At 43.0% G+C, this 25,148-nt stretch overlaps 1 protein-coding gene across 6 annotated transcripts in view; it reads left to right on the top strand.

Annotated features, from left to right (window-relative positions):
- Positions 1-25,148, top strand: part of AATK (apoptosis associated tyrosine kinase) — a 90,944-nt gene that overhangs the window by 35,702 nt on the left and 30,094 nt on the right. For 5 of the 6 annotated variants that reach the window (XM_081180839.1, XM_081180838.1, XM_081180837.1 and 2 more), the window contains exon 2: positions 24,032-24,165. The exons of the other annotated variant lie outside the window; for it this stretch is intronic. In XM_081180839.1, coding sequence (XP_081036965.1) covers positions 24,121-24,165 — 45 coding nt within the window. In that variant the 5' untranslated portion in view covers positions 24,032-24,120. The remainder of the gene's footprint in view (positions 1-24,031; positions 24,166-25,148) is intronic. 6 annotated transcript variants of the gene reach the window in all.

Genomic DNA, 25,148 nt, shown 5'->3' with positions numbered 1-25,148 from the left:
TGCTGGTGCACATTGGTTGCGTTTGATGGAAAGGAGGTGTCCCCGTCCCCCAAAAAAGCATTCATAGTACAGTGGTACCTCGGGTTACATACGCTTCAGGTTACAGATGCTTCAGGTTACAGACTCTGCTAACCCAGAAATAGTACCTCGGGTTAAGAACTTTGCTTCAGGATGAGAACAGAAATCATGCTCCGGCGGCGTGGCAGCAGCAGGAGGCGCCATTAGCTAAAGTGGTGCTTCAGGTTAAGAACGGACCTCCGGAACGAATTAAGTACTTAGTCCGAGGTACCACTGTAAACATATTGCAGTGCTTGCTTGTTTCAGTTATGTGGAAAGCAGTAATAACTTCCCTTCAATTAATGGTTGATATAAAACTGCCATGGAAATAAGTATGTCGTGAACTGCCCTGAGATCTATGGATGAAGGGCAGTATACAAATTTTAATAATAATAATAAGTATTCTCCCCTTCCAAAAACATATCACAGTGACCAGAAGTTTATTTTCATAACTAGTGTCCTTGAGCCATCTCATTAGACCATTTGAGTTCCTAATCCAGCTCTGAAGAAAAGTTATCTGCCAGGACAATGGCAGTTCCCCGTTACGTCCCAACAAGAAGAACGACACGGCTTAACAATAAATGGACCAAATGAGGTAGTGATTACAGAGGGAGAAAATAGCTTCATTTTCTGGAGATGTTGGTTATTTCTGTCAGGGGACCATTCCTGTTGCTGAACTTGCTTCTGAGTTGCCATTCTTACTCACCAGGAGCAGACTCACTGCTTATCCTGGCTGTGCCATGATCCTTCATTTCTGTACTGTAAAATAGGGTTAATAATATGCTACCTTATGTAGTAGTAGTTGATATAAAACTGGACGAGGACCATAAAGCACTTTGAACACTTATTCTGTCATGCAACAATAGAAAATTTTATTTTTTATTTATTTATTTATTTATTTATTTATTTATTTTTTATTTATTTATTTATTTATTTATTTTACAGTTTTCCATTTACACTTTACACTTCATACAATTTTTTCATCTTACATTATTCCCATACAGACTTCCCAACTTATCCTTTACTGGCATTCTAGGCCTTCAAGATTTAGCTGAAACTCAGTTAAATTCCACCCTACCTATCTTCCTATCATTTCCATCTTTCTTTGTTTACTGTTTTTCAGAAATTCATCCCCACTTGCAAAGTAGTTTTAATGCCATATATTTTAAAATATTCACTAAGATATTCCCACTCACCCTTTGTTTTCCTCTCATCGAAGTTTCTTATTTTTGCTGTCATAGCCTCAAGCTCTGCGAATTCTATCAACTTGCACAGCCACTGATCTTTTGTTGGGATGACCTCTTCTTTCCATTTTTTTTGCGTAAACTATTCTCATGGCTGCTGTTGCATATGGAAACAGATTATGAGCTTCCTTTGGCAACTCCCCTCCTGTAATAGCCAATTAAAAATGCTTATGGTTTCCTGGGAAATGTGAGTTAAAAAATTTCTTAAGTTCCTCGTATATCATCTCCCAGTATCTTTTTGCCCTTTTGCAAAGCCACCACATGTGTATCAAAGATCCTTCCAGTTTTGAACATTTCCAGCATAGTTTTGACCTTTTTTGAATACATCTTGGCAAACTTCGTAGGTGTTAGATACCATCTATATACCATCTTTAACATATTTTCTTTTATCATATAAAAAATACTATAGTGACAAATGAAAAGGAGTAAGGGAGAATAATTCAGCCAAGGGCCATCAGTCTTCATGGCATTTCAACTGTGACTTCAGAGGTCAGATGGAATTCATGGTTAGTTGAAAAGAATGTTAAACATCCCTCCAGAACAACAACTGTTGTGGCAATCTCTCTCTCTCTCTCTCTCTCTCTCTCTCTCTCTCTCTCTGTGTGTGTGTGTGTGTGTGTGTGTGTGTTACGGAATGAGGGTTTCAGTCATGATACACATGAGAGCATAATAACACGCACATGGTCCTTCATGGTGGATGGTTGAGATCAAGTGGCGTGTGAGGCAGCAGTACAATAGGAAAATTGGAAAATTCATCCCGGTGTGATTTCTGCCACGGCAGCTCGTTAGTACTGCACTCTTCAGCTTGATGACAGCTAAGAGACAGCCTCCTTTCCTTTCTTAAATGCAACAATTTAGTGACAGACCCGATGGCAGCAGCTCTGGCGCATGTGGGCAAGCAGGAGACAAGTGCTCTGTTGTGCAGTGAGCTATGTGAGTCACTTACGAGGTGTGTAATTAACTTCTAATAACCCCTTCTCCCACAAGCAGGCCTGCCTTCCTCAAACAGGACCTACTACGGAAGCTGCTTGGAATATATAATGTGCATAGGCGATGCTCACTAAGCATCAGACAGGCTCGAATCTCCTGCAGCTTTAATACAAGAGTATAGTGCTGGGTGACAGAGGAGGATAGGGGAATGTTTGTTTATCTGAATAAATAAATAAACTTGTATACGGCTTAAATACTTACTTTCGGGGGGGGAGCTTTTAAGTAGCTTGCAAGTAAAGAGGCTATAAATAAAAATCAGCAAATAGTTTATAAAAATCCTTTTGCTGTTTTCTGATTTTTAAAAAATATATTATACTAGCAAATTGCTTAGATTTTCTTTAAAAAAGTATTTGCTAAGCAGCTTACAAATATCATAGGAAATACCAGAAAATAACAAATACTTCATAGAAGAATCTGTTGGTTGAAGACAACATAGTCAGCTACTGAACAGGATAGTCTTCCTAAGTATCAGAAAGAGCCTCTGTAAACACATGGTTCCCTCCCCCAAAATATATAAAACTTAAACAACATCAAACTTATGGGATGGTATTCCAGAATGTTGAGTAGAAGTGTGACATGACAAATCCTGCTACCCCTCGTATTCCAGTCACAAGTGTTAGGTTCTAGTTCTCCTTTGCCAATTTTGCATATCAATACCTTACAAATTCTGGGTTGTTTTCCCCCCCACCTCTAAATTTAGTGCTTGAAGCCTTTCATGTGGCAGGTATGACCAGGCTGAATCTGCCAGTGGTGGTCCATTATCCCTGCTGGCATGATCCAGTGCTGGATGGGAGTTTATTTCAGTCCATAACAGCAGCATCTTACTTTGACTTACTTTGGGATTCAGTGATGGTTATTCTGTAGATGTGGTGAATCCCAGTGCATTTAGAGTGCAGTCTCACTTTCTGACCAATTTGATTCTTACATCTGATCTTCTTAAGGGTTATTGATTCTATTTTTGTGGGGTGTGTAAACAAACAGAAATGACTTCAGAGGTTGGGTATCATGTGGTAATTAATTCTATGGACAGACCCTTTCAGAACTGAAGTTAAAACCGGGACCTCATTTTTCAGAAATTCTCAGTAGCTGGTATGACACCAACCCAGTAACGTTGGGGGATAGGCAACTTGAGTCTCTGATGGTACCAAACCCAGTTTTCTGCTTTGCCCAAGTCCCACTTCATTGGCTAGCAGATCTTCATTCTGAAGTGCAGAAGGACAGTGTTCAAAGCACTCTTGATTGTGATGTGATCGTGTGATATACATAATTGTGAATTGTCGTTGGGTTTATAACTGCTAGGGTTCCATCACTACATGGGGCTGTGCTACACCCACCCCCAGGCTCTGTCTGTAGAAAGCTCACTATGGGATACCAAAGCCCTATCCATAGATTTGAAATAGCTGCTCAAATGTAGGATATAAATACGTAAGATATAAATGCCCGCCTACTGCTCAAAAATAGTTTTGGAGAGGACTTATACTCAATGTGATAGAATCTGAATGAGCTTTTTCCTGTGCACCCCCCCCCCTTCTAACCACCTGGTGTGGCAACCTTATACTTAAATCCTTTTTTCTTTTTATCAGTTGTGTATTATTATTTTTTATATAAAATACTAATAAAAAAGTGTGTGTGTGTGTAAAGTCCCCAAAATTATATCTCCTATATACATATATGAGATATAATTTTGGGAACTTTACTGAAGGAAGTGGAGGTAGCATCTCTAGTTAGCTGTAAAATGCCTGTTGGGTATAAAATGCCTGTTGGTGGAGCATCCTTAGCAGAGATGGTGCCTACTCTCTCAATTTTTAGTCTCTGGATCAAAACTATTTTATTTGCACAGGCTTTTAATGAACAGCGATGTTGACTTTAGAGTTGCCTTGAAATTTTATTGTCTTCATTGTTTATGCTGTGTTTCTACTGTCTTATTAATTTTATGGATTTTTGTAGTTTGTATTTTATTGGAGTTCTTATTGATATTGATTGTGGCTTTTTGTTTGTTTGAGTCATTGGAAACTCCCTTGTAAATTACTTCACTGTTAAAAGAGGAGATATAAATATTTTAAATAATTTTTTTGTGGAGGGTGAGGAAATTAACAGGGATATAATACATTCTTAGAGTCACATAATTTGCCTGTCCAGTTAGTTTTCACCATATAAACAGAAAACAACCATAAAACGCTATCAGATTGTGTTAGGAAATCACTGAGCTAAAGAATGGGTCTTTTTTAAAACAAACAAACCACACACAGTATAAAAGTTAATCTCTTATAGGTATCTTCTGTAGACTCATTGGTTATGGAAAGTGGAAGAATGTGTGTGTGTGTGAGAGAGAGAGAGAGAGAGACAGAGACAGAGAGACTAGGTAGAGTCTCAGCTGCCAATCAGTATGAACAAATGAAAGATCCAATCTCTCTCTTTTTCCCCCTGGCAGCCTTTGTTCCCTTCATTTGAACAGAGTGGTTGCCTTCTGAGGTGTAAAATTACTATCCTGGGAAATGCACACAAATTTTGGCTCCTCGCCTCCATAGGAATTAAGATATTTATGTGGCTGTGTTCGTTTTAGAGAGAGAACATGTACGGGTCTGAACATCTGGCTGGAAATGTCACCCTGGTGCTGGATTTCTGAGCTTTGATGCCAGTATGCCAAGCAGTGGTCTTAATTTCTTACATTGAAGTTGTCTTGGAGAGCTGTAGAAAATAAGGGTTGAGGCATCTGAAACTTGTGATTTTGGATATGAATCCGCTGGGCTGGGGAAGTTGAAAGCAGTCCAATATCATACCATTGAACCAGGGGTCCCCAAACTGTTGTTAACCAGGCCAATGGTGGTCTGCAAGCTTCATTCTAGTGGTCTGCCATGAGTTTGTGAAGAACAGTAGGCACAATGGCTGATCCATCTTCCTTGGAACTTGGTGGTCTGCCCAGAAGATGAACAGGATGGACTGGAAGATTGGAAATCACTGCACTCGATGACTTAGTTGCGTGACTATTGTAAATGGGGTGTAGATGTGGGGTTCACTGCAAAGACTGACTTGGGGTCAAGGAACTCTTGTTGATGATTCTTGAAAGCATCCACCAACCAATAGAGGCACTTGCTTCCCCTGAATTCCTGTGAAGCTAGAGACACCTTTATGGGGAATGCATAAAATATCCTTCTATTTTTATTTTTTTTAAAAAAATCATCATTTCCCTTAATCATTATTAAGATAGCTTCCCACAAAGAAAATATTACTTGACACATTATGACACCTCCAACATTTTAAGGGGCATGGAGCAGGCCAGCAAAAATTAGGGAGTGGATATTGCTGGTGTATACATCTACTCACTATCCTTTGAGGTCCTCTTATATGAGGGTGCTGCACCCTGACCACCCAGCCTTAACCAGATTCCAGATCATATGGAGGCATCTGAGTGCTTTGGGTCACACTTCCTTCAGGCCTTTCTGCTCAGTTTGAGGAGGTTGGAGTGGAGGGTCACATGCAGGAATATTGGGGGCAAGGGCAGGCATGCATGCCCACAACATCCTAATATTTCCTGCTCCAACGTAATAAGTCATCTGAAGTATCGAAAAGAATGGCAGAACTTAAAAGCCCAAGCAGATTGTGAAGAGCTTTTGCCTTGATGGAGCAACTCACTGGTAAATAGGATTCAGCTGCATTCATGCCAGCATCTGGCTGGCCGGTTTTGGATGCAGATGCTGGGCTAGATGAATCTTTGGGCTGACCCAGTAGGGTTATTCTTTCCTGGTTATATTAAAGGCTCAGAGCCTCCTTCGTCTCTAAATGTCACAATTTTGCTGGCCAACTTGCTATTACATAAGCCCATTTCACGTATCTCTTGGAAAACCATAGCCACCGATTTTCTGTGAGTGTAGCAATCTGGTCTGTTTTGCTCCTCACCATTATTGCACAGGGAAAATTTATTGCAGTCTGTCAAATAGTATTATGTCTAAACTGCGAGTCATGGTTGGGTTCAGTCCTGACAACCCACAATCTGTAGCCAAGGTTTGTTCTTGATTATGTTACTGACCGTGGTTTGTTTTGAGCAGTTGTTTCCCCCATGCATTTCCTTAGCTTCAGGATTTGGGTGCTGTAGTAGTGAGGTCCTACATTTAACTGATTTTGTATATGTATTTGCACTCCCAAAAACATTTGCTACACAGTATAAACAGGAAATATTAGCATATTGCCCTGCTATAACTTGAAGTGCTAAAGATTTCATATTAAACATGAAAAGATGTAGATCAGGCTTCCTCAACCTCAGCTCTCCAGATGTTTTTGGCCTAAAACTCCCATGATCCCTAGCTAGCAGGACCAGTGGTCAGGGATGATGGGAATTGTAGTCTCAAAACATCTAGAGGGCCGAGGTTGAGGAAGGCTGATGTAGATTATAACACTGTTTTGTCCTTACTCTGTTTCCCATACTTAGGTATCTGGGAAACTATTGTTTGGGCTTCATATTTGTAGACAAATTGGAAAGAGTTGGAGAAGAGCAAATATGATTTAAAAAACCAGAGCATTTAAGGATTCGGATACGTATCTGTGCATGTTTGTTTAGGAGTCAGACCCAGTATGTTCTAGGGAGCTTTATCTATCCAGCCTTAGTCTCTGTAGGTTTGGAGTACCATCTTGCCATTACAGCATGAATGTTGTGGTCCTGCGTATGTAAGGGGGCTAGGGTTGACTACTATTAAACAAAGTGTTCCTATATTTCAAAAAATTATTTATTTTGGCTGTCAGATAACATTTGCAATAGATTAAGTCCTGCAGTCACAGGGTTGGTGACATTTGAGTCCTTTTCCATTCTCTGGCTCTATGTCAAAATCTCCTAATGCTCATTTTTTAAAATATTCACCAAACACAAATAAACATGATACTGGTTTAGGCACGATTAACCCTTTAATTCACTGAGTAGAAGACTTCAAATGTGTTTCTAGGAATGTAATCAAGGAAAATCATCAATATTAATTAGGAGCATGGTTCCCTCTGGCTCTAGGCAAGCTAGCTTGTATTTTTGCAGGAATGCGTATCCTGGAATGCCTATGGGGCATACAACACTGTGCGGTACTGAGGAATATTGATTATGTTTAAACATTTGAGTAACAAGGGATCTTTGGAGTCACAGTAGTACTGTACAAACTAAAATTTGCCTAAGGCTAATGGAATTAAAAAGCCTATTCTATGCATGTTGAATTGAGAGAACTGATATATGAAACGAGAGTTGTTTCATATATGCGTTGTTGTTGTTGTTCACATTCACTTTGTTTTGGATATCCTCTCAAATGTACTGTACAGTGCATACGTTGTTGTTGTTGTTGTTGTTGTTGTTGTTGTTGTTGTTGTTGTTGTTGTTGTTGTAGTAGTAGTAGTAGAAGAAGTAGTATCATTTTGTTCCCCTATTTTTACTCTGAATTCCAAGGATTGTTAATAGTTTAAGCAAGTTGACTTAAATAAAAACCAAGCTAGATGTGGTGGCTGCTGCCAGTAATGCCATCGACAATTCCCTTCTGTATTGTGTCATAAAATTTACCTGACATTGTGACATCACAGCATTTTGCATCCCCCCCTCCCTGGTGACATGGAGTAGGCCTGGGGGAATGTCAAAAACCCTTGGTGCAAGATAATGTTTTGCCAGATGTTACTGATGGGGAAGTGGAAGTGATTGCAGTAGCTATATGTACGCCATCATGCCTAGTGTGCCTCTTGTGGCCTCTTTGCGCAGGCAAAATGGCCCCCTGTGTGATGAGCTCCCACAGTCCCTAAGGATACATTCCTATGGCGAATGTAACACGCAGCCTAGGCCTCCTGTTGCTTCCAGCTTCAGTTTCCCAGCAGCAAATGGCTTCTGACAGTCTACACTTCTGAATAATAATGTGGCTGCTGTATTATTATTTTTTTGTCTCAGAGGTGATTCTAGGTTTCATGACAATAATATGGAGAGGAGCAAAGGAGGAAACTTGGGACCTGTGTTGAATGTCTCTTGGACAGAACAACCCCAAGCTTCTGCCATTTGGTTACTCTGGCCTTCTGCTGCTATACAGCTTTTTCTTTCCTGAGCATATACAGTGGTACCTCGGGTTAAGTACTTAATTCGTTCTGGAGGTCCATTCTTAACCTGAAACTGTTCTTAACCTGAAGACCACTTTAGCTAATGGGGCCTCCTGCTGCCGCTGCGCTGCCGGAGCACGATTTCTGTTCTCACCCTGAAGCAAAGTTCTTAACCCAAGGTACTATTTCTGGGTTAGCGGATTCTGTAACCTGAAGCATCTGTAACTTGAAGCGTCTGTAACCCGAGGTACCACTGTATTGGAAAGGCCAATCTGTGCAAGGAACAAGGGAAGCAGAGAGCAACAGTCCCCATTGCCTGCACTCTTAACCAAGTTTTCAGCCTTTGTCTCTACATATGTATACAGTAAGGAGAATGTTAGCCGCTTTGAGACTCCTTTGGGTAATGATAAAACAGGATATCAAATCCAAACTCTTCTTCTACTCTTCTAAGAACAACAACAACAACAACAACAACAACAACAATGTCCATTGCTTACATGGAAGATGGAAATTCTACCTACAGTATCTATATTCGTAATAGTTCCCTGTAAAGGGATTCCACAGCGCCCCTTCCTAAGCTATGTAGTCAAGGCTATATATACCTGACTTTGTTTTGTTTTTTTAAACCCTTAAAAATCTTTGGCCATACAATTCAAATTCTCTGCCAAGAAAAGCTGAATTCTGTAACATGTATAAATTATGTGAAATAAGCGGGATTTCTTTTCTTTTCTACATAATTCATTGTTCAGTGTTTACTGTTTTGCATAATCTGTCCTTGTTCTGCTAGCTTTGGGGAGGAGAAGAAGCTAATATAGACAGCATGAATTATGAACTTTATACCTCGAGTCCAACTAGACAAGACACAGGAGATCTGTGAATGGTCCTTCTTCTGGTTTCTCTCTATTCTTCAAAGTGGCAGAGAGGTTGCACAGACTAGATTAAGAGACCATGATTCTGGAGAAGGGAGTTATCCTTTGCCCCTTGCTGAAAACACATGGGCACATGTTTGTTTTCCTGAGGAAGGCAAAGAGCCCTGCTGACCTAATTTTGGGGCACTGCTGCTTTGGTGGAGCAGGGTGGGGGTGGGTGGTGGGTGGGGAGAGGCAAGCCAGGCTGTGCTCTTCCACAAATCATCTGGTTTGGTCCCCAGTCTGCTTGAAGTCACAATCTAACCTTGTCCATGGTGCTGATTTGATTGTTTTTAACAACCTCATCTTACCACACCATTGGGACCATGGAATTGTGCTCTGTCTCATAGTGTAGCTTGATATTTAGCCTTCTATAAACCATTTTCTCACACAGCAAGTAAACCATGAACTCATAAGCTCCTTGAATCATATCTTTAAACTTTTCCATTTGTTTAATTTCTGGTATTGTTGGGTCTCGTGGACAGATGCCTTATACATTCGCCCCTCCCACTCCTTCCTTAACTTCTTTTCCTTCCTTCCTTCAATTTTTATAGTCAGTGAACTAGAAATATACTTTAAAAAAACACAGTAAACTTCTTTTCCTTGTGCATTGGTTGGTAAAAAGGTAAAGGGTAAAGGGTCCCCTGACCGACTCTGGGGTTGCGGCGCTCATCTCGCTTTATTGGCCGAGGGAGCCAGCATACAGCTTCCAGATCATGTGACCAGCATGACTAAGCTGCTTCTGGCGAACCAGAGCAGCGCTCGGAAACGCCGTTTACCTTCCCGCAGGAGCAGTACCTATTTATCTACTTGCACTTGACGTGCTTTCGAACTGCTAGGTTGGCAGGAGCAGGGACCGAGCAATGGGAGCTCACCCCATCGCGGGGATTCGAACCGCTGACCTTCTGATCGGCAAGTCCTAGGCTCTGTGGTTTAACCCACAGCGCCACCCGCGTCCCGCATTGGTTGGTAGAATGCCACAAACAACACTGTTGTGGAGTGTCCTTAACAAACATGGTGCATGAGTTTTAAAGGAAATGTTGAGCAGACTGGTTGGTGGGCCCTTCACTCAAAATGTTCTCACTGTGAATCACTGTCATTTATATAACCTACATGTAATAATCCTGAGTTCTGCTGGATTGGCGCAGAAGAACCATGAGGCAAATGGATGCTTTTTGGCTGGCTGAAGAAGATTCATAGCTTTTACTAATGGAACCACATTTGATAGGAAGGGCAACTGTGCACTGGGCTGTGAACTGTTTCTACTGTAGAGAAGCAGCTGATATTAGTTTCTTTCACTGATAGTACAGATGGCGCTAATTTGAAGAGTTTCTCTTGAGAGCAGTTCTGCAGTAATTTAAACTCCCAGTTTGCAAATCTTTATTCAGCTCTCTCTGTTTCTTGCATTTATTTTTGTTTGTACTGGAAGCAAAGCTGCTGAGCTAGAGTAAGGGTGGACACCCTTACTTGTTATATGCCAGTGGATGTGTTTGACACTTCAGAGAAATGTAATAATATCCAGATTCCGAACCAAAAGAGTCCAAATTTTTACTTAGAGCAAACTTTGCCCATTTTGCTTATATTATGCAGATGCATGCAAATAGTGTACTTTGTTCTTACTGCTGTGCTGGAATTTGTAAATTGGCAAAGATTGGTTGGGTCTTTGGCAAAGAAAATGGTTAGTGGAAGAGGAGTTGGGCTGGAATACAGGTCTATTGGTTCCATTTCCTGATTACTGGAACCCTGACCAAGAGGGCCTTTTGGATCCCTTATTTGAGAGATCAGCCAGGTGTTTCATCCTTTTCCTCTGCGGCTGTGAAGATCAGAAGCCTGCCTCTCTGTTTTTAACACCCGAGAGCTGGAATTTTCAAGAAGCCAGAATCCTTGCTGTAGTTCATAATTGACACTACATGGCAAAAATAATGAGCCTAGTACAGTAAATAACTTGTAGCTCTGCACTGAACATTATTTGCTTTTAAAGTTTGTTGTAATGCTGGCAGCTGCTCTTAGGTGGCCAAATAAAAAACATGTCTCCTTTGCAGAGATTTGAGCCAACTGAACTTAAATGCTTCCGTCAGTATTTCTAAGGGAAAGCAAATATCATGGTTTCTTGTGTGGGTGGCAGTTTTCTGGTGGCAGTCAGTCATATAGTCTGTCATGCAGCAGCTCTGTTTGAGGTAGTGGCAGCACAGAAATCCGGCTGGAATTAACTGACAGAAATTATTAACATGTGAAATGGCATTGACTGTTAGGAAAACTAACAGTGGGTGGGTTTGTCAATTTCAAACTTTTAAATACTAGCAAAGCTTGTTTTCCTCCCCCCTCCCTTTTTTGGTATAAATTAGTTTTGATTTATGTGGAAGCTCAGATTCAAACCTAGAGCTAAGCTTGCACAATTGCAAACCCATTGTATTTATATTTATTTATTTACTTAATAAATGTATATCCCACTTTTTCCTCTGAGAAGCTCAAGGCAGCACAGATGGTTCTTTCCTTCCCATTTTATCCTCACAACAATATCTGTGATGTAGGTTAGGTTGAGAGAGAGAGAGAGAGACTTGCCCAAAGTCATCCAGTGAGATGACTTAAGTCATGTCTAAGTCTAGCTATGATCCCACACTGGGTATTAGACAAAAGGATTGCTGCAGTGCACTCTACGTAGGGCTACCCTTGAGCAGGGTGGATAAAAATCAATGATATAAATAAATAAATAAATAAATAAATAAATAACATAAATAACATAAATAAAATCGGATTTATTTGATTTAAATCGGATTTTTAAAATAAAATGCTTTTGGAGGAAAAAATCTTTCTAAATATAGTTTTCTAACTAAATTACATTATAGTCCAAAGGCTATTCATCAGGAAATAAGGATTTGTTTTAAGTTTTTCATGTGTGCTAAAACTCAGTCTAAGTTTTTTTTTAAAAAAAATCATTTAACCACATCAGTTAACAAACATGGATACATATGCTATAATGTTATTGTTTTAGTTAAATAAATTGTTTAAATTGTAATTAATTATTTCTCCTTCCAATGAAGTACAGCAGAAAAGTTGTCCAAATATAAACAACAATTTCATAATTATCTGTCTATGTATTTCTAATAGTACAACCAAATCAGTATTTTTTGATATAACTGTAAAAACTACTCCAAAAAATTATTATTCCAAAAATGAAACGTTCATCTGGTTGTAAATATTAAGATTACACCAGCAAGAATGAGTCTTTCTGTAAAAAAATGATTTAAATCTAGTTTTACAGATGAGTGATTTAAAACGATTTGATTGAAATCAAATCCACCTTGCCCTTGAGGTTTGTTTGGAAGTTGCAGGTAGTGCAACATGGGACATGTTAAGCAGCTACTGAAAGAATTGCACTGACTGCCAGTTAGCTATTGGGCTAAGTTCAAGGTGCTCTTTTTGGTGGATAAAGCCTTGTAGATACCTGAAATATCATCTCACCCCTTAAATGCCCAATCAACACTGCCATCTTATCAGGAGGTCTGTTCCTCACAGGAATCAGGGCCTTTTGTGTTGTGGCACCTACCAGAGGTGGTTTTAGGGTAGTGTGACCAATACAGTCACACTGGGCACTATCCTGCAGGGGGCGCCAAAACAGTGCTATGGAACAGAGCACGAGAGGCGGGGGAACTGAATTTTAGCATCGCACAGGGAACTGCTGAAATTTGAGAGTCTAAAGTCTACTGCTGCACCTACCCTTTGTCTTTGCTCTCCTTTTGGCACCTACTGAGACATTCCCTTTTCAAAACAAAACAAAACCCCAAAAGATCTTTCCTAGTCTGCACCTGTACTGGAACTGTTTATAGAAGTTTTGATGGTTTTGACCTTTCATTGTTTGCCACCCTAGGGAAGGGCCATAGCATAAGTGATAGGACATCTGCTTCAACCCCTGCTTCAACCCCTGGTATTTTCAGGTAGGACTCAGAGAGGCTTCCTGATACCCTGGAGAGCTGTTGCCAATCAGAGAATTCTGAGCTAAATAGACCATTGGTGTGACTCAATATAATGAAACTTTCTGTGCTCTTCTGTTCCTATGCCCTGGGCTCCTTTGAGAGGAGGGGTGAGATATAAATTTAAATAATAATGATGAGGATACAGTGGACGCTCGGGTTGCGAACATGATCCAAGCGGGATGCATGCTCGCAACTCACATCTGCACACACACGGGTTGCGATCCGGAGCTTCTGCGCATGTGCAAAGTGCGATTTAGCACTTCTGCGCATGTGTGATTGCCGTAACCCGGAAGTAACCCGTTCCAGTACTTCCAGGTTTTGGCAGTCCGCAACCCGAAAAGACGCAACCTGAAGCGGCTGTAACCCGAGGTATGACTGTACTTGTAAATATTGTTAGGTAAATGCGTCAAGATTCTGAAGGTTGCAACAAACGCAGCCATGTCCAAACCAAAGCCATATATTTTCCTTTGTGCTGTTAGAGCTCTGCAGAATGATTTGTCGTTCCTGCTTTAAATGCACTACCAGGTAGGGGAATAGGAGCAGTTAAAGAGTTTAAGGGAGGCAGTAAGCTGGAATAAATCATTGTGTGTCTGTGCCCTTCTCAAATGTAAGTGGACTAAAGCCTACTTTTTTAAAAAAAAATCTTATTTGAAAAATATAGTTTATAGTCCTTGGCTATATAGCTCAAGAAACAAAACAAATGCCTGCAAATCTGAGAAAGGGTCAAAGGCTCTGAAATTTTGGACAGGAAACAATTGCTGCTTTAGTCCCCTTCTGCTAGGACTGCCTGCTGGTGGGCGATAAAGCAGCCTCTGTGTGCTGAGACGATTTCCCCAGCACTGACTGCTGAGTAGCATTTCGCTCTCATGGCCTTTTTTGCTCCCAGAGTTTGGCCCAGAACTCACAGAAAGGATTACTGAGTATGTGCCTAGCTCCCTGCTGAACCAAATATCCCATTAATTGTCTGAAGTGGCTGAGCCAGGCCCCGCAACGAAACAAAAAGCCTTGGCTCTGGGGATGCCAGTATTAGCAGCTTGAAATCTGTTGGTCTAAGTGCAAGCATGTCAGTATTTGCACCACAGACTACTGAACTAGTCTGAAAACAAATGCAGGGATATATGGCAGCAAAAGGTCTGTGTAAGGGTCTGTAATTGTAAGTTCTCAAGCTTGCTTTTTCTCAGCCTGGGGAACAGGAGTGATGCGGTCTCTAAAACCGAGGTATGCTGCCAACAGCCTTCTTTCCCCTCACTTAACCTTGAGGGAAAGGCAATTCAGGTACAGCAAACAAGGGCTACCAAAGTGTTAATTACTGCCAATGTAGTAATCTGCAACCAGTGTGTTCAGACCTGGCACAGCTGAGACTTGGCTGCTTGTGCATGATGGAGAATGAGCAAAACTGAGTAATACTTAAGGGGCAGGGCAGAATCATGCCACAGAGTCTACATGCTACAGATCGTGTGTGGGGAACCTTTGGGTCTCCAGATGTTTCTGAACTACAACTCCCATCAACCCCAGCAAGCATGGCCAGGGATGATGGGTGCTGGAGTTCAACAACACCTGGAGGGCCAAAGTTCCCCACACCTGCTATAGGTAGAGAGCTGGAGGGGAGTTGTACATATACAGTGGTACCTCGGGTTACAGACGCTTCAGGTTACAGACTCCGCTAACCTAGAAATAGTACCTCGAGTTAATAATGTTGCTTCAGGATGAGAACAGAAATCTTGTGGTGGTGGCATGGCGGCAGGCCCCATTAGCTAAAGTGTACCTCAGGTTAAGAACAGTTTCAGGTTAAGAACGGACCTCCAGAATGAATTAAGTTCTGAACCCAAGGTACAGTACCACTGTACCTGCTTCTCGGCTTAGCATAGCTTTTTTTTATCACCACCAGTAGGAGCAGAGAATTGTAGAACATGGAAACTTATGCAGATGAAACCATCCAAACCCAACGTAATCTTGCACATAAGGGGCAGAAGAGGGGATTCTCAGTGAGCAATTGGAGGCTGATCCTTAGCTGCCTTGGTGTTGAAGATGAGAACCTGCTCCTAAACTGTTTCCTCGAGTCTCTCACACTGCAGTGATTTCATCAAAGTCACTTTTGAGCTCCATAGAAATTCTGTGCATAGTAACTTCTGTGTCGTAAGTGATGGTGGTGGTTATTACTAATTTCCCCCTCAATTCAGTGAAACTTTTTAATATAAGCTAATGGGGTCATGATGATGATGATGATGATGATGATGATAATTTATAATAATTTATTTATACCCCACCCATCTGGCTGGGTTTCCCCAGCCACTCTGGACGGCTCCCAACAGAACACTAAAAACAGAAGAAAACTTCAAACATTAAAAACTTCCTTAAACAGGGCTGCCTTCAGATGTCTTCTAAAAGTCAGATAGTTGATGATTTCCTTGACATTTGGGGGGAGAGCGTTCCACAGGGTGGGCGCCACTACCGAGAAGGCCTTCTGCCTGGTTCCTTATAACCTCACGTCTCGAAGTGAGGGAACCGCCAGAAGGCCCTTGGCGCTGAACCTCAGTGTCCCGGCTGAACGATGGGGGTGGAGACACTCCTTCAGATATACTGGGCTGAGTATACTAGCATATATGTAAAAAGATTGCTTGACTTCATTGTCAAAATATGCCAGTTTTGCACATGTCAGTTCCCCTTCCAGTTTTCATTGTTACCAGGTGGATGAATTCTATCATATAAAATCCAGAACTGGCTAAGATTTATAGTCTATAACATCTGGAGGGCACCAGGTTTGTGAAAGCTGTCTAAGATCATGTCAGATTACTTAAAAGAACACAGTTGATGTATTAACTAAAGCTAAAAAGGAAAAAAAAAACCTTCTGATGAATTTGCACTACAGTATTTTTATATATATAGAATATGAACCACTCTTCTGTTTGGGAGCTGATGTTCTTTGATGCTTACTGGAGAGGTGGAAGCAAAGTAAAATGGTCTCTCCCTGAAAGCATGAAGCTGATCATCAGTGGGAGTCCATTGGTTTTTCTTGGGATGGGCAGCTGTAGCACCTCCTCTGTTCTATGTTCCCTGCGGCCACAACAGCATTCAGAAAGTTCCATGACAAAGGGAATTTAATTACCATTTCAGCACCAGTACAGCAATTTCCATTAGTGGAAACAGAGGCAATTTTCCAGCAAGAATACCCTGTGGTGCTGTTCCTGTGCCACTGGTGGTATTTAATCATGTAGACAGAACGCGAGGAAGCTGCAGTAAGATGCAAGCAGGAAATAATTTGTCTGCTTTCTTTCTAAGCTGAATACATTCAGACTGTTTCATTCCTTTGGCTGAAGAGAATATTGGATGCTGAAGTCCACAGGCTACTTTAGGGTCACCTTCTTCTGGAATTTCACTTGGGTGCCTATATCCATTCAGACCTCACTGGTTTCATCTTGTTTGCCAGCATGTAATTGGTGCTGGAAAGGCAAGCAAATTGATACAGTGTGACATGCTATTTTTCAAGGTTTTCGTCTTGTATCTCCCTGGTTCCATCCTCTTCTAAACATGATTTGAAATGGATTTGAGGTTATACTGTGTTATTTTCATGGTGCCCCTGTATACCTTGATGCGGGGCTGTCTTTCCTCTACTTATATAAAGTTTTTAACCACCTTATTGGACCCAGTGGAACTGGTCCATGATGTCTTCTTTGTCATGGGTGGTTTGATGGCTGCTGCTTGGGCAATCAGCACATTTTGCAAAGAGCATTAAGAATTGCAATGCCTTAGTTCCTTAACGGAATTTTAGTATTATGTTCAAGTGTTCCTACCCTATATTCCTTCCTGATTCTACCATGGCCATTTTTGGCCACACTGTGTTATTTTTAGCGGGGCCCTTGTCTGTCCTTTCTACCTGGAGCTTCAGTGAACTTCATAATTTAGGCTGCGAGTCTCCTTCATTTGTCCTTGCCCAACTTGCAAAACTATTAGGTGTGCTCTGGGAAAGCCCACCTCCCACTACCCTGCCTATGTTGGAAGGAGGAGAATAGGATCCCGTTGGAAGCAGGAAAGCCATTTCTCTGTTCCCTTGATGCTTTTATGGAACTCAAATTGGCAGCATCACTCTGAGTGGTTGCCTCCTCCATCCTTGCCCTCCTGCTTCCTCCAACTCTAAACACTTCATTTGTTGTGAGAGGTTCTGGAAGAACAGAGTAGCGATAGCCCAGCTGCAGCTTCTAAGGCAGGGGATCTGTGAAGGGAAGCAGCCCAATCAATGGCTCACAAAAGCAGACTCACAGCTGAGCAATAAAAGCCGTGGGCTGCTCTCGCTGCAGATGCCCCATAAACCTGGTGCATGAAGGCTCTTTTTGTTAGGGATCTGTACTATTCTCATTGCTGGCAGCCCTGGAGGAAGGGACAGGTCCCTTCTCCTTGCTCCAGGGAGAATATTGCCCAGCAATTTAATTGAGGCAGTATTTTACTATCAAAAAGACATGCCAGAGAGAGAGGTAAGATTCAGCCTTTCCGAGAGGAGGCTGGTTCAAAGTGCAGATAAAATAAATAAAAATGTGCAGGTGTTGTTTTATTTGTTGAACGGGATCCAGAAACTTACTCACATGGAACTTGTTTCTGTTTTGGAGTGTATTTCTGTATTTCTCCCGGTACCCAAACATCAATATATAGTTGTTAGGGGAAACTGATTATTTTTCCACCTTATGGGACCATTGCTCTTTGGCATGCTGTACCAAATGTGGTAGCATGCTCTATCCTTCCCCTGATCTGATGTTGTTATAAGGGGCTTTAGACAACCACATCGCGTGTGTTCTTTTAGTGCATGTGGGTGGGGAATCATTTGAACCCTCTTTTGTGACGCTAATTACAACATGCAGATTATACCTATGCAATAGACCACTGAGAAGATAGTCTTCTGTAAACAATGGGATGCAGATATCATTTGCGTATCTCTTCCTTGCTCCTTCCAGAGACGTGTCCCAAGCTGCCCCTGCTCTCACTCCTTGCTGTGACTTTTCAGATTTGTTTTGTAACTTTAGGTGAGCTTGCTACCTGAAGGGGTTTTGCTTTGAATAGCCCGTTGGGTTCACACGGCAAGTCTCCATTTTCCTCAGGGATTCCTCCCGCTTTGCATATCCAGAGTATCATGCAGCTTTTAAGAAAGGAGTGAGCCTCTTATCCACGTTTTTGTTTTGTTCATAAATATCCCTCCAAGGGCATACCGGCCATCTAATATATCAGGCATAGGCAAACTCAGCCCTCCAGATGTTTTGGGACTACAGCTCCCATGATCCCTAGCTAATAGAACCAGTGGTCAGAGATGATGGGAATTGTAGTCCCAAAACATCTGGAGGACTGAGTTTGCCTATGCCTGTAATATATCATGGAGTTACCGTAGATTTGATAGAAGATTATGGAAATAATAAGAGCAGTACTGAAATGGTACGTTAAATGTTTCTATTGCATGTTTGGAGTTCTGTATTTTTTATGTTTATTATAATAAACTCTCTAATTATACATTTTTTTAAAAAAAGATTTGAGTGAGAGCAGAAATTAAGTCATTTTCTTTCTCTCCCTCTCCATGTCTGCACATTTGCACATATGCACATGTGCATTTGAACACACACACCACGACACCTTCTCATCCATTCAGAGTGAATTTAATGTTTCATCATTGCCTTTGAACCAAGGCTTGCAGGGATATTCTGTATGTATCGTAGGGGGCATGGATCAAATTCATAACTAACTTTCATCAGCCAATGTAAGGAGAAATTGGAGTCTTTTAAACATATGGTGCTATCATTTTCTAATGAAGTCTATAGCCAAGTAAGGTCTACTCTGTCATTGTTATCCTACCTTATCCCAGAGTTAGTTTGCCACATTATCTTTGCATCTTCTATTTTATTTTATATCATCTATCTATCTATCTATCTATCTATCTATCTATCTATCTATCTATCTCACAATTTCCAAAACCACATTCACATTAAAATAAAATAAAAAATCCCATTCGTATATTTCTTTAAAATAAAACAATCATTTATGACTTCCCTTCTTGCCCTTCCCTGGTTCCTTTAATTTTTGCCAAGCCTCCTTATTTGGGACCTCACTCGCCCGCCATTACTGGGCTAACAAAATCCTAGCTGCTTTAGTAGCATACATAAATCGATTGCATCTATTTCTTGTTGCATTGTGACCTATTATTATTGTTATGCTTATTATTCCACTAGGGACGCGGGTGGCGCTGTGGGTAAAACCACAGTGCCTAGGACTTGCCAATCGCATGGTCGGCGGTTCGAATCCCCGCGGCAGGGTGCGCTCCTGTTGCTCGGTCCCAGCGCCTGCCAACCTAGCAGTTCGAAAGCACCCCCGGGTGCAAGTAGATAAATAGGGACCGCTTACTAGCGGGAAGGTAAACGGCGTTTCCGTGTGCGGCTCTGGCTCGCCAGAGCAGCTTCGTCACGCTGGCCACGTGACCAGGAAGTGTCTGCGGACAGCGCTGGCCTATAGAGTGAGATGAGCGCACAACCCTAGAGTCTGTCAAGACTGGCCCGTACGGGCAGGGGTACCTTTACCTTTACCTTATTATTCCACTAACTATTCTAAAAAGTAACTCCCATTTGAGATCCTCAAGAGGGACAATATGGAGAAGCGACTGGTTTATGTTCACGTGGAAAGTGAAGGCAGTGAAGGGCATAAAAATCTACCCTCTGATCTTTATTGCACTCACCTGTTCACTCCAACACTTTGTTGAGTCGAGGAAGCAGGGCACCCTCCTCCTTATTTGAATTGCATCCTCTAAAGAGCCATATGGGTAGCTTATGTCTCTTTCCCCACTCACCAAGAGGGCAAATATCTTTTTAAAAAAAATAATCAAAAATCCAAGCAGGGGATCTGTAACCATCTCCAGCTGTCATCTCAGGAAGAAAGAGAAGAATTTACAGTCAACAATAATCCACTGGGAACCTTTTCTGTACAGGTTTATTTGAATTAAATGAGACACTTCTGCAAGTACTCTTCCTTCCCATGTTTGTCTAACGTGGTTTTTCAACAACAAAAACCTGAAATTGCCTCTGAGGACTTAACCAGACCTCCGTTTGCCCCACTGCTTCCCTGGGGAAACCCGATCTTTAGCGCTGAATTGCAACAAACAGCAATAGTTTTTTCTGCAAATTGCTGTTGGTTCCGATTTCAGCTTTAAAAAATAATGCAGGAGCTTCATTGTTTGTTTATCTGTAGTTTGGCTCTAAGCCAGGCACAGGCAAACTCGGCCCGCCAGATATTTTGGGACTACAACTCCCATCCTCCCTAGCTAACAGGACCAGTGGTCAGGGATGATGGGAGTTGTAGTCCCAAAACATATCGAAGGCTGAGTTTGCATATGCCAGACCTAAGGACTGAAGGGAAGAGGTCAGGTCCTCCCCACTACCCAAGCTTAATGGGGACAGAGCTCAAGGAGATGCCTTAACAGTGCAGCACATGTAGAAAGACGTGTCACAGGTGGAAACAGTCAGGAGGAAGGACATGGATTGAGAACATGGGCTGTAGGTCAGTAGAAAATCCAGGGGCTGCAGTTGAAGGGATTTCAGAAACAAAAGCTGCCAGGGTGTTTGGGAGCCACCAGGGATTCCTGTGTTCTAAATCCCACCCTTTCAGGCTCAGAAGAACCATCGCGTAGAGTGAGCACATCAAGAAGAAGGCTGGGGTCAGTGTGGGGATGGTGGTCCATCAGGGCAAATGAAGCACTGCACCCATCATTTCTAAGCCAGCCCCCACCTACCTGACTTTTTAGAACCAGTCCAGGAGGTGCCAATACCTGCCAGCTTCCTCCTCCTCACTTTCAGGTGTGTTTGCATTACTGCCCCAGAGCACAGCGAGGTTGTTGGGTTCTTTTTCGCAGTCCCCCCCCCCCATCAGCTGTTGACATGGCACAGTCCCAGCCCGGCCTCTGAATGAATAGCTCTAGCTCTGAGGGTAGGAGGCATGATCAAGTGGTTAGAGCAAAGTGGCTAATTATGAACTATATTCCATTTAGCGAATGGGATTCTGTGCTCAGTCCTGCCTATCAGAACAGCCACTAGAGTGGCTAAATGGCCTTAGTTATCCTTGCCTGCTTATTTGTGTTGTTAAAATTGCTTCTAGGATGCACCCTTCTGAAATCTAGCCCTGCGAAGCACAATATGCTGTTTCAGGCATTTCTGGCTGCGCTCATTACTCCTCGCCACCCACCACCAGCATGCTTGCCTTTCGCGTTGTTGATTTAGTACTGACTCTTCCCCCTGAAAGAGCAGCTGCATGGCTTCAGAGCAGGGCTTTGTTCCTGCTAGAGATAAATTAGAGGCATCTCTTAGGGAGACTGAATTACCCCAGTGAAACACAGCTTGGAAATAAGGGGATGAAACACCTTTGTCAGGTTCCCTCCTCTCTCCATAGCTGGATGAGGAACGCCGTCCAGCCCCACACGTGATTCCAGATCCTAGCTGGGAAGTCCATCTGGAACAAGTGCTGAGAAAATCCCAGGCTCCTGGTTGCCTAGGCACCAAAAAATGTTCTGTTGGTGCCTAGACAATTTGCAAAGGAAATTCAGTTCTCTGCAGCATTGCTCCCTCAAAACTCTTGTTCTGGTTCTCGGGAAATCCAAACATTTCCCCCGCAAACTGCCCTAGAACTACTACGGTAAATCGCACAGCAGTTCAATCCCACCCCCACGCCTGGGCTCGGTGGTATTGCAAATGCCAGCAGACAGATGGATTACACTCTTGCCAGTTTTGGGCCTCGTGGAAACACAGGAGTCAACCGGCGGATATGGGCCTCTCTCTTAGCTGGTAGAAGCAGGGCTGCAGCCTTACAGAAAGCCAGGAATCCCACTGCTGGGGTTGAGGAGGCAGGCAAGGGATGCTTATTGCCATGGCGATGGTGTCATGACAAGTTATTTTGCTCCATTTCACGGCATGTGTGGGATTAGAACAGAGAGCGAGCGTTTGTGACTATGCATGTGTGTGCAGCATCTATTGTTTAATGTGCCTACACATAGTTGTATGCTCTCACTCACACACAATATCCTGTCCTATCCTTTCATCTTCCAGCATTTACATGTTCCCATACACTCTCCTATGTACATGCTTTGTCTCATACGCGTATGTGCTTCTTAACATACCATTGTAGCAACCAGTTAAATGCTCCCCCTGGGACTGTATTAGCTAGCTTAAATTGGCAAATTAGCTCTTTTGCATTACAAAGCATCTTGGGCTCCGTGATCTTGATGCCTTTAATATTTCTTTTGTTTATTGACTTCCCCTTTTTGCTGTGAAATTAATTTTTATTGCTCTGATTGTCTCATTTCCCCTTTAATCTTCTGAACGCCAGCTGTCTTCATTATTTTAAAGGAGCTGCCGTACTGGCCTTCAGGATACAACAAGCATTCTCCCTCTTGCTTGTTTCCCCCCTTCTGAAATGTGTGCAGTCTCCAACATCCCTTTATGTTTCAGGAGGCAAAACAGAGGGGGTGCTCAGAACCACCAGAAGTCAGGCCTTCTTCAAAGCAGCTGGCTGCTAGCAGACAGTGGTCTGCCAACCAGGCACTGAGGTCTTATGCACACTTTCTGTTGTTCCATAGGGAAAACCACTCTTTAGTGCTCATTCGGAGCAAACAGCTGTTTGGATTTTCTGCAGGTTGCTGTTTGTTCTGATTTAGAGCTAAAGAGAGGGTTTTTCCTGAGAAAGGAGCGAGGCAAGAGGGAAACTGCTTGGATTCATGCTTTCTAGGTAAGGGACAAGCGGAAATGTCCCTCCGTGAATATCCACACTGTCTGAAACTGGCGATAGCTTCTCCCTGAGCATAATGGAAATGACTGTGCTTTTCACCAAACACTGTGTGTGTGCAGCAGGGTGCCATGGGTCCAAACTGAGAAGGAGAGGCACCACGCTGCTTTCATACAGAGCAGTGAACTATGAACAACAGCGGGCAGTGTAGTGGCTGGAGTTTCAGACTAGGACCTGGAGGACCAGGGTTCAAATCCCTAGTCGCTCTGGGTGACTTTGGGCCAATAACTGTCTCTCAGCCTCACCTACTTCACAGGGATTGCTTGAGAGGGAGAACCATGTAGAAAATAAAGAAATCCATTAACAAATTAGAAATCTGAGGTATGTGAGGGAGGTGGATGGAGATCAGCAGGGCTGTGGGAAGTACAGGTAGGGTAACCAGGGGCCTATTTTATGTTAACCCAGCAGCATCCATCGCTGCCCCAACCTGGACAAACTCTACATGTTAAAAGCAGAGGGGAAATGCGCTGTGCACCTCTGTCTCTTGCATGGCACGGTTGCCTCCGACTTCTACTTCTCCTCAGCTTCTCCAGGATGTAGGCCATGTAGGACTAGGCCAGGTAGTCCACATGGGTTGAAGAGCATCTCTGGTTCCTTCTCTTTCCTGTATCATACCTGATCTCTGAGCAGAAGGGAGAGTGAAATGGGCTTGGGAGTGTTTTCTGCGTTCTGTTCCAGGAGTTGGGAAGGAGAGTAACTGACAGACCTTTTGTCTGAGAAAGTGTTTTTTAAGTGTATCGGTTGGAGCAGGGGGCGAACGGGCTTTTGTGCTGTCACAGCAAAAGGGTTCCTTAAGCCCAGAACCTCTGGGCTAACTTTGAGTCTGTAACAAAGGAGGGGGGAAAGGTGAAATTGTAGTCAAGTGCCATCCTGCAGGGTTCTGCCCCTCGATGTCCTTTTTCTGTCTTCAACTAAATGCTTCCCTTTTAAAAAGAAAAAAGTGCATCTCCATCCTTGGCTTTCCCTGCCCTTCCTTTCTAATCTTTCCCCCCGCTGTGTCCCATTTGTCTCCCTACAGACGGCACTCCCTTGAGTGAGCTCTCCTGGTCTTCCTCTCTGGTGGTTGTGGCTGTTTCCTTCTCTGGGCTGTTCACATTCATCTTCCTCATGTTGGCCTGTCTGTGCTGCAAGAAGGGGGGCATTGGCTTCAAGGTAAGCACTGTGGGAAGCTCACGTCCTCCCTAGGGCTAGCTGTGTAGCAGCACTGGACTTTGCGGTAGAGAGGGAGGTCGTTCTCCGTCTCCTCGGGGTCTGTGATTGCAAGGAGAGGCAGCAGGTGCTCAGCATTGGGCTAGAACAAACCTCGCTCTGGGTAGCCCTTCTTAGAACACCCGTGGCAAGGAGGCAAGATTCGTGTGGGAGAGAAGCAGATTTTGGGGGTGCACCCTTGTTCACAAACCATTGCTGCTCAGAGAAAGCAGGGGCAGAGAGAGAGGTGTGTTTGTGTGTGAAAGAGAGAGGGCAACAGTCAAGCAGCAGGCAAAGGATCTAAGCTGTGACAGGAACCAGCAAGGAATTCATCATGGGCTGAAGATGAAATGGGGTGGGCAAGGTTAGTGAGCAGCAACATCCTCCAACAAAGCCTGGTGTCAGGGGCTTGCTGAGAATCATAGAGTTGGAAGGGACCACAAGGGTTATCTAGTCCAACCCCCTGCAATGCAGGAATCTTTTGCCCAATGTGGGGCTCGAACCCGTGACCCTGAGGCTCTACCAACTGAGCTAGCGAGCCTTAGAACACAGCAAGGGATGCTTGTCTGGCATTCTGTTGGAAGTGGGGGTGTTGGGGTTGAAGGAGACCCTGTTGAGTCCTAACCAACCCAGAAGAAGAGGCGGGTGAGCAGATGAAAACATAAGAAGTTGTCTTATTCCATTCAGACTGTTGTCTGCCTAGGCCTGAGTGGCAGCAGCTCACTAGGGTCTCAGGAGGGCCATTGACACCCCCTGCTTCCTGAGGCTTTTAAAAGGAGAGGCCAGAGAGTGATCCAGGGACCTTCCACATGAAATGCAAGTGCTCTTCCAGCGAAATAACAGCTTCTGCTGTTGGGCCCAGAGGCAGTGGGATTCAGTGTGATGGCTCCTGTTTCCCTGAGGCACTGTGTCAGAATTTAGACCAGGTTTGTACACCAATGCCCTTT

Source organism: Podarcis bocagei (genome assembly GCF_964188305.1).
Source record: "Podarcis bocagei genome assembly, chromosome: 2".
In the NCBI taxonomy this organism is placed as follows: Eukaryota; Metazoa; Chordata; class Lepidosauria; order Squamata; family Lacertidae; genus Podarcis; species Podarcis bocagei.
The sequence above is the reverse complement of the archived record's forward strand: the minus strand, read 5'-3'. Positions and strand labels throughout refer to the sequence as shown.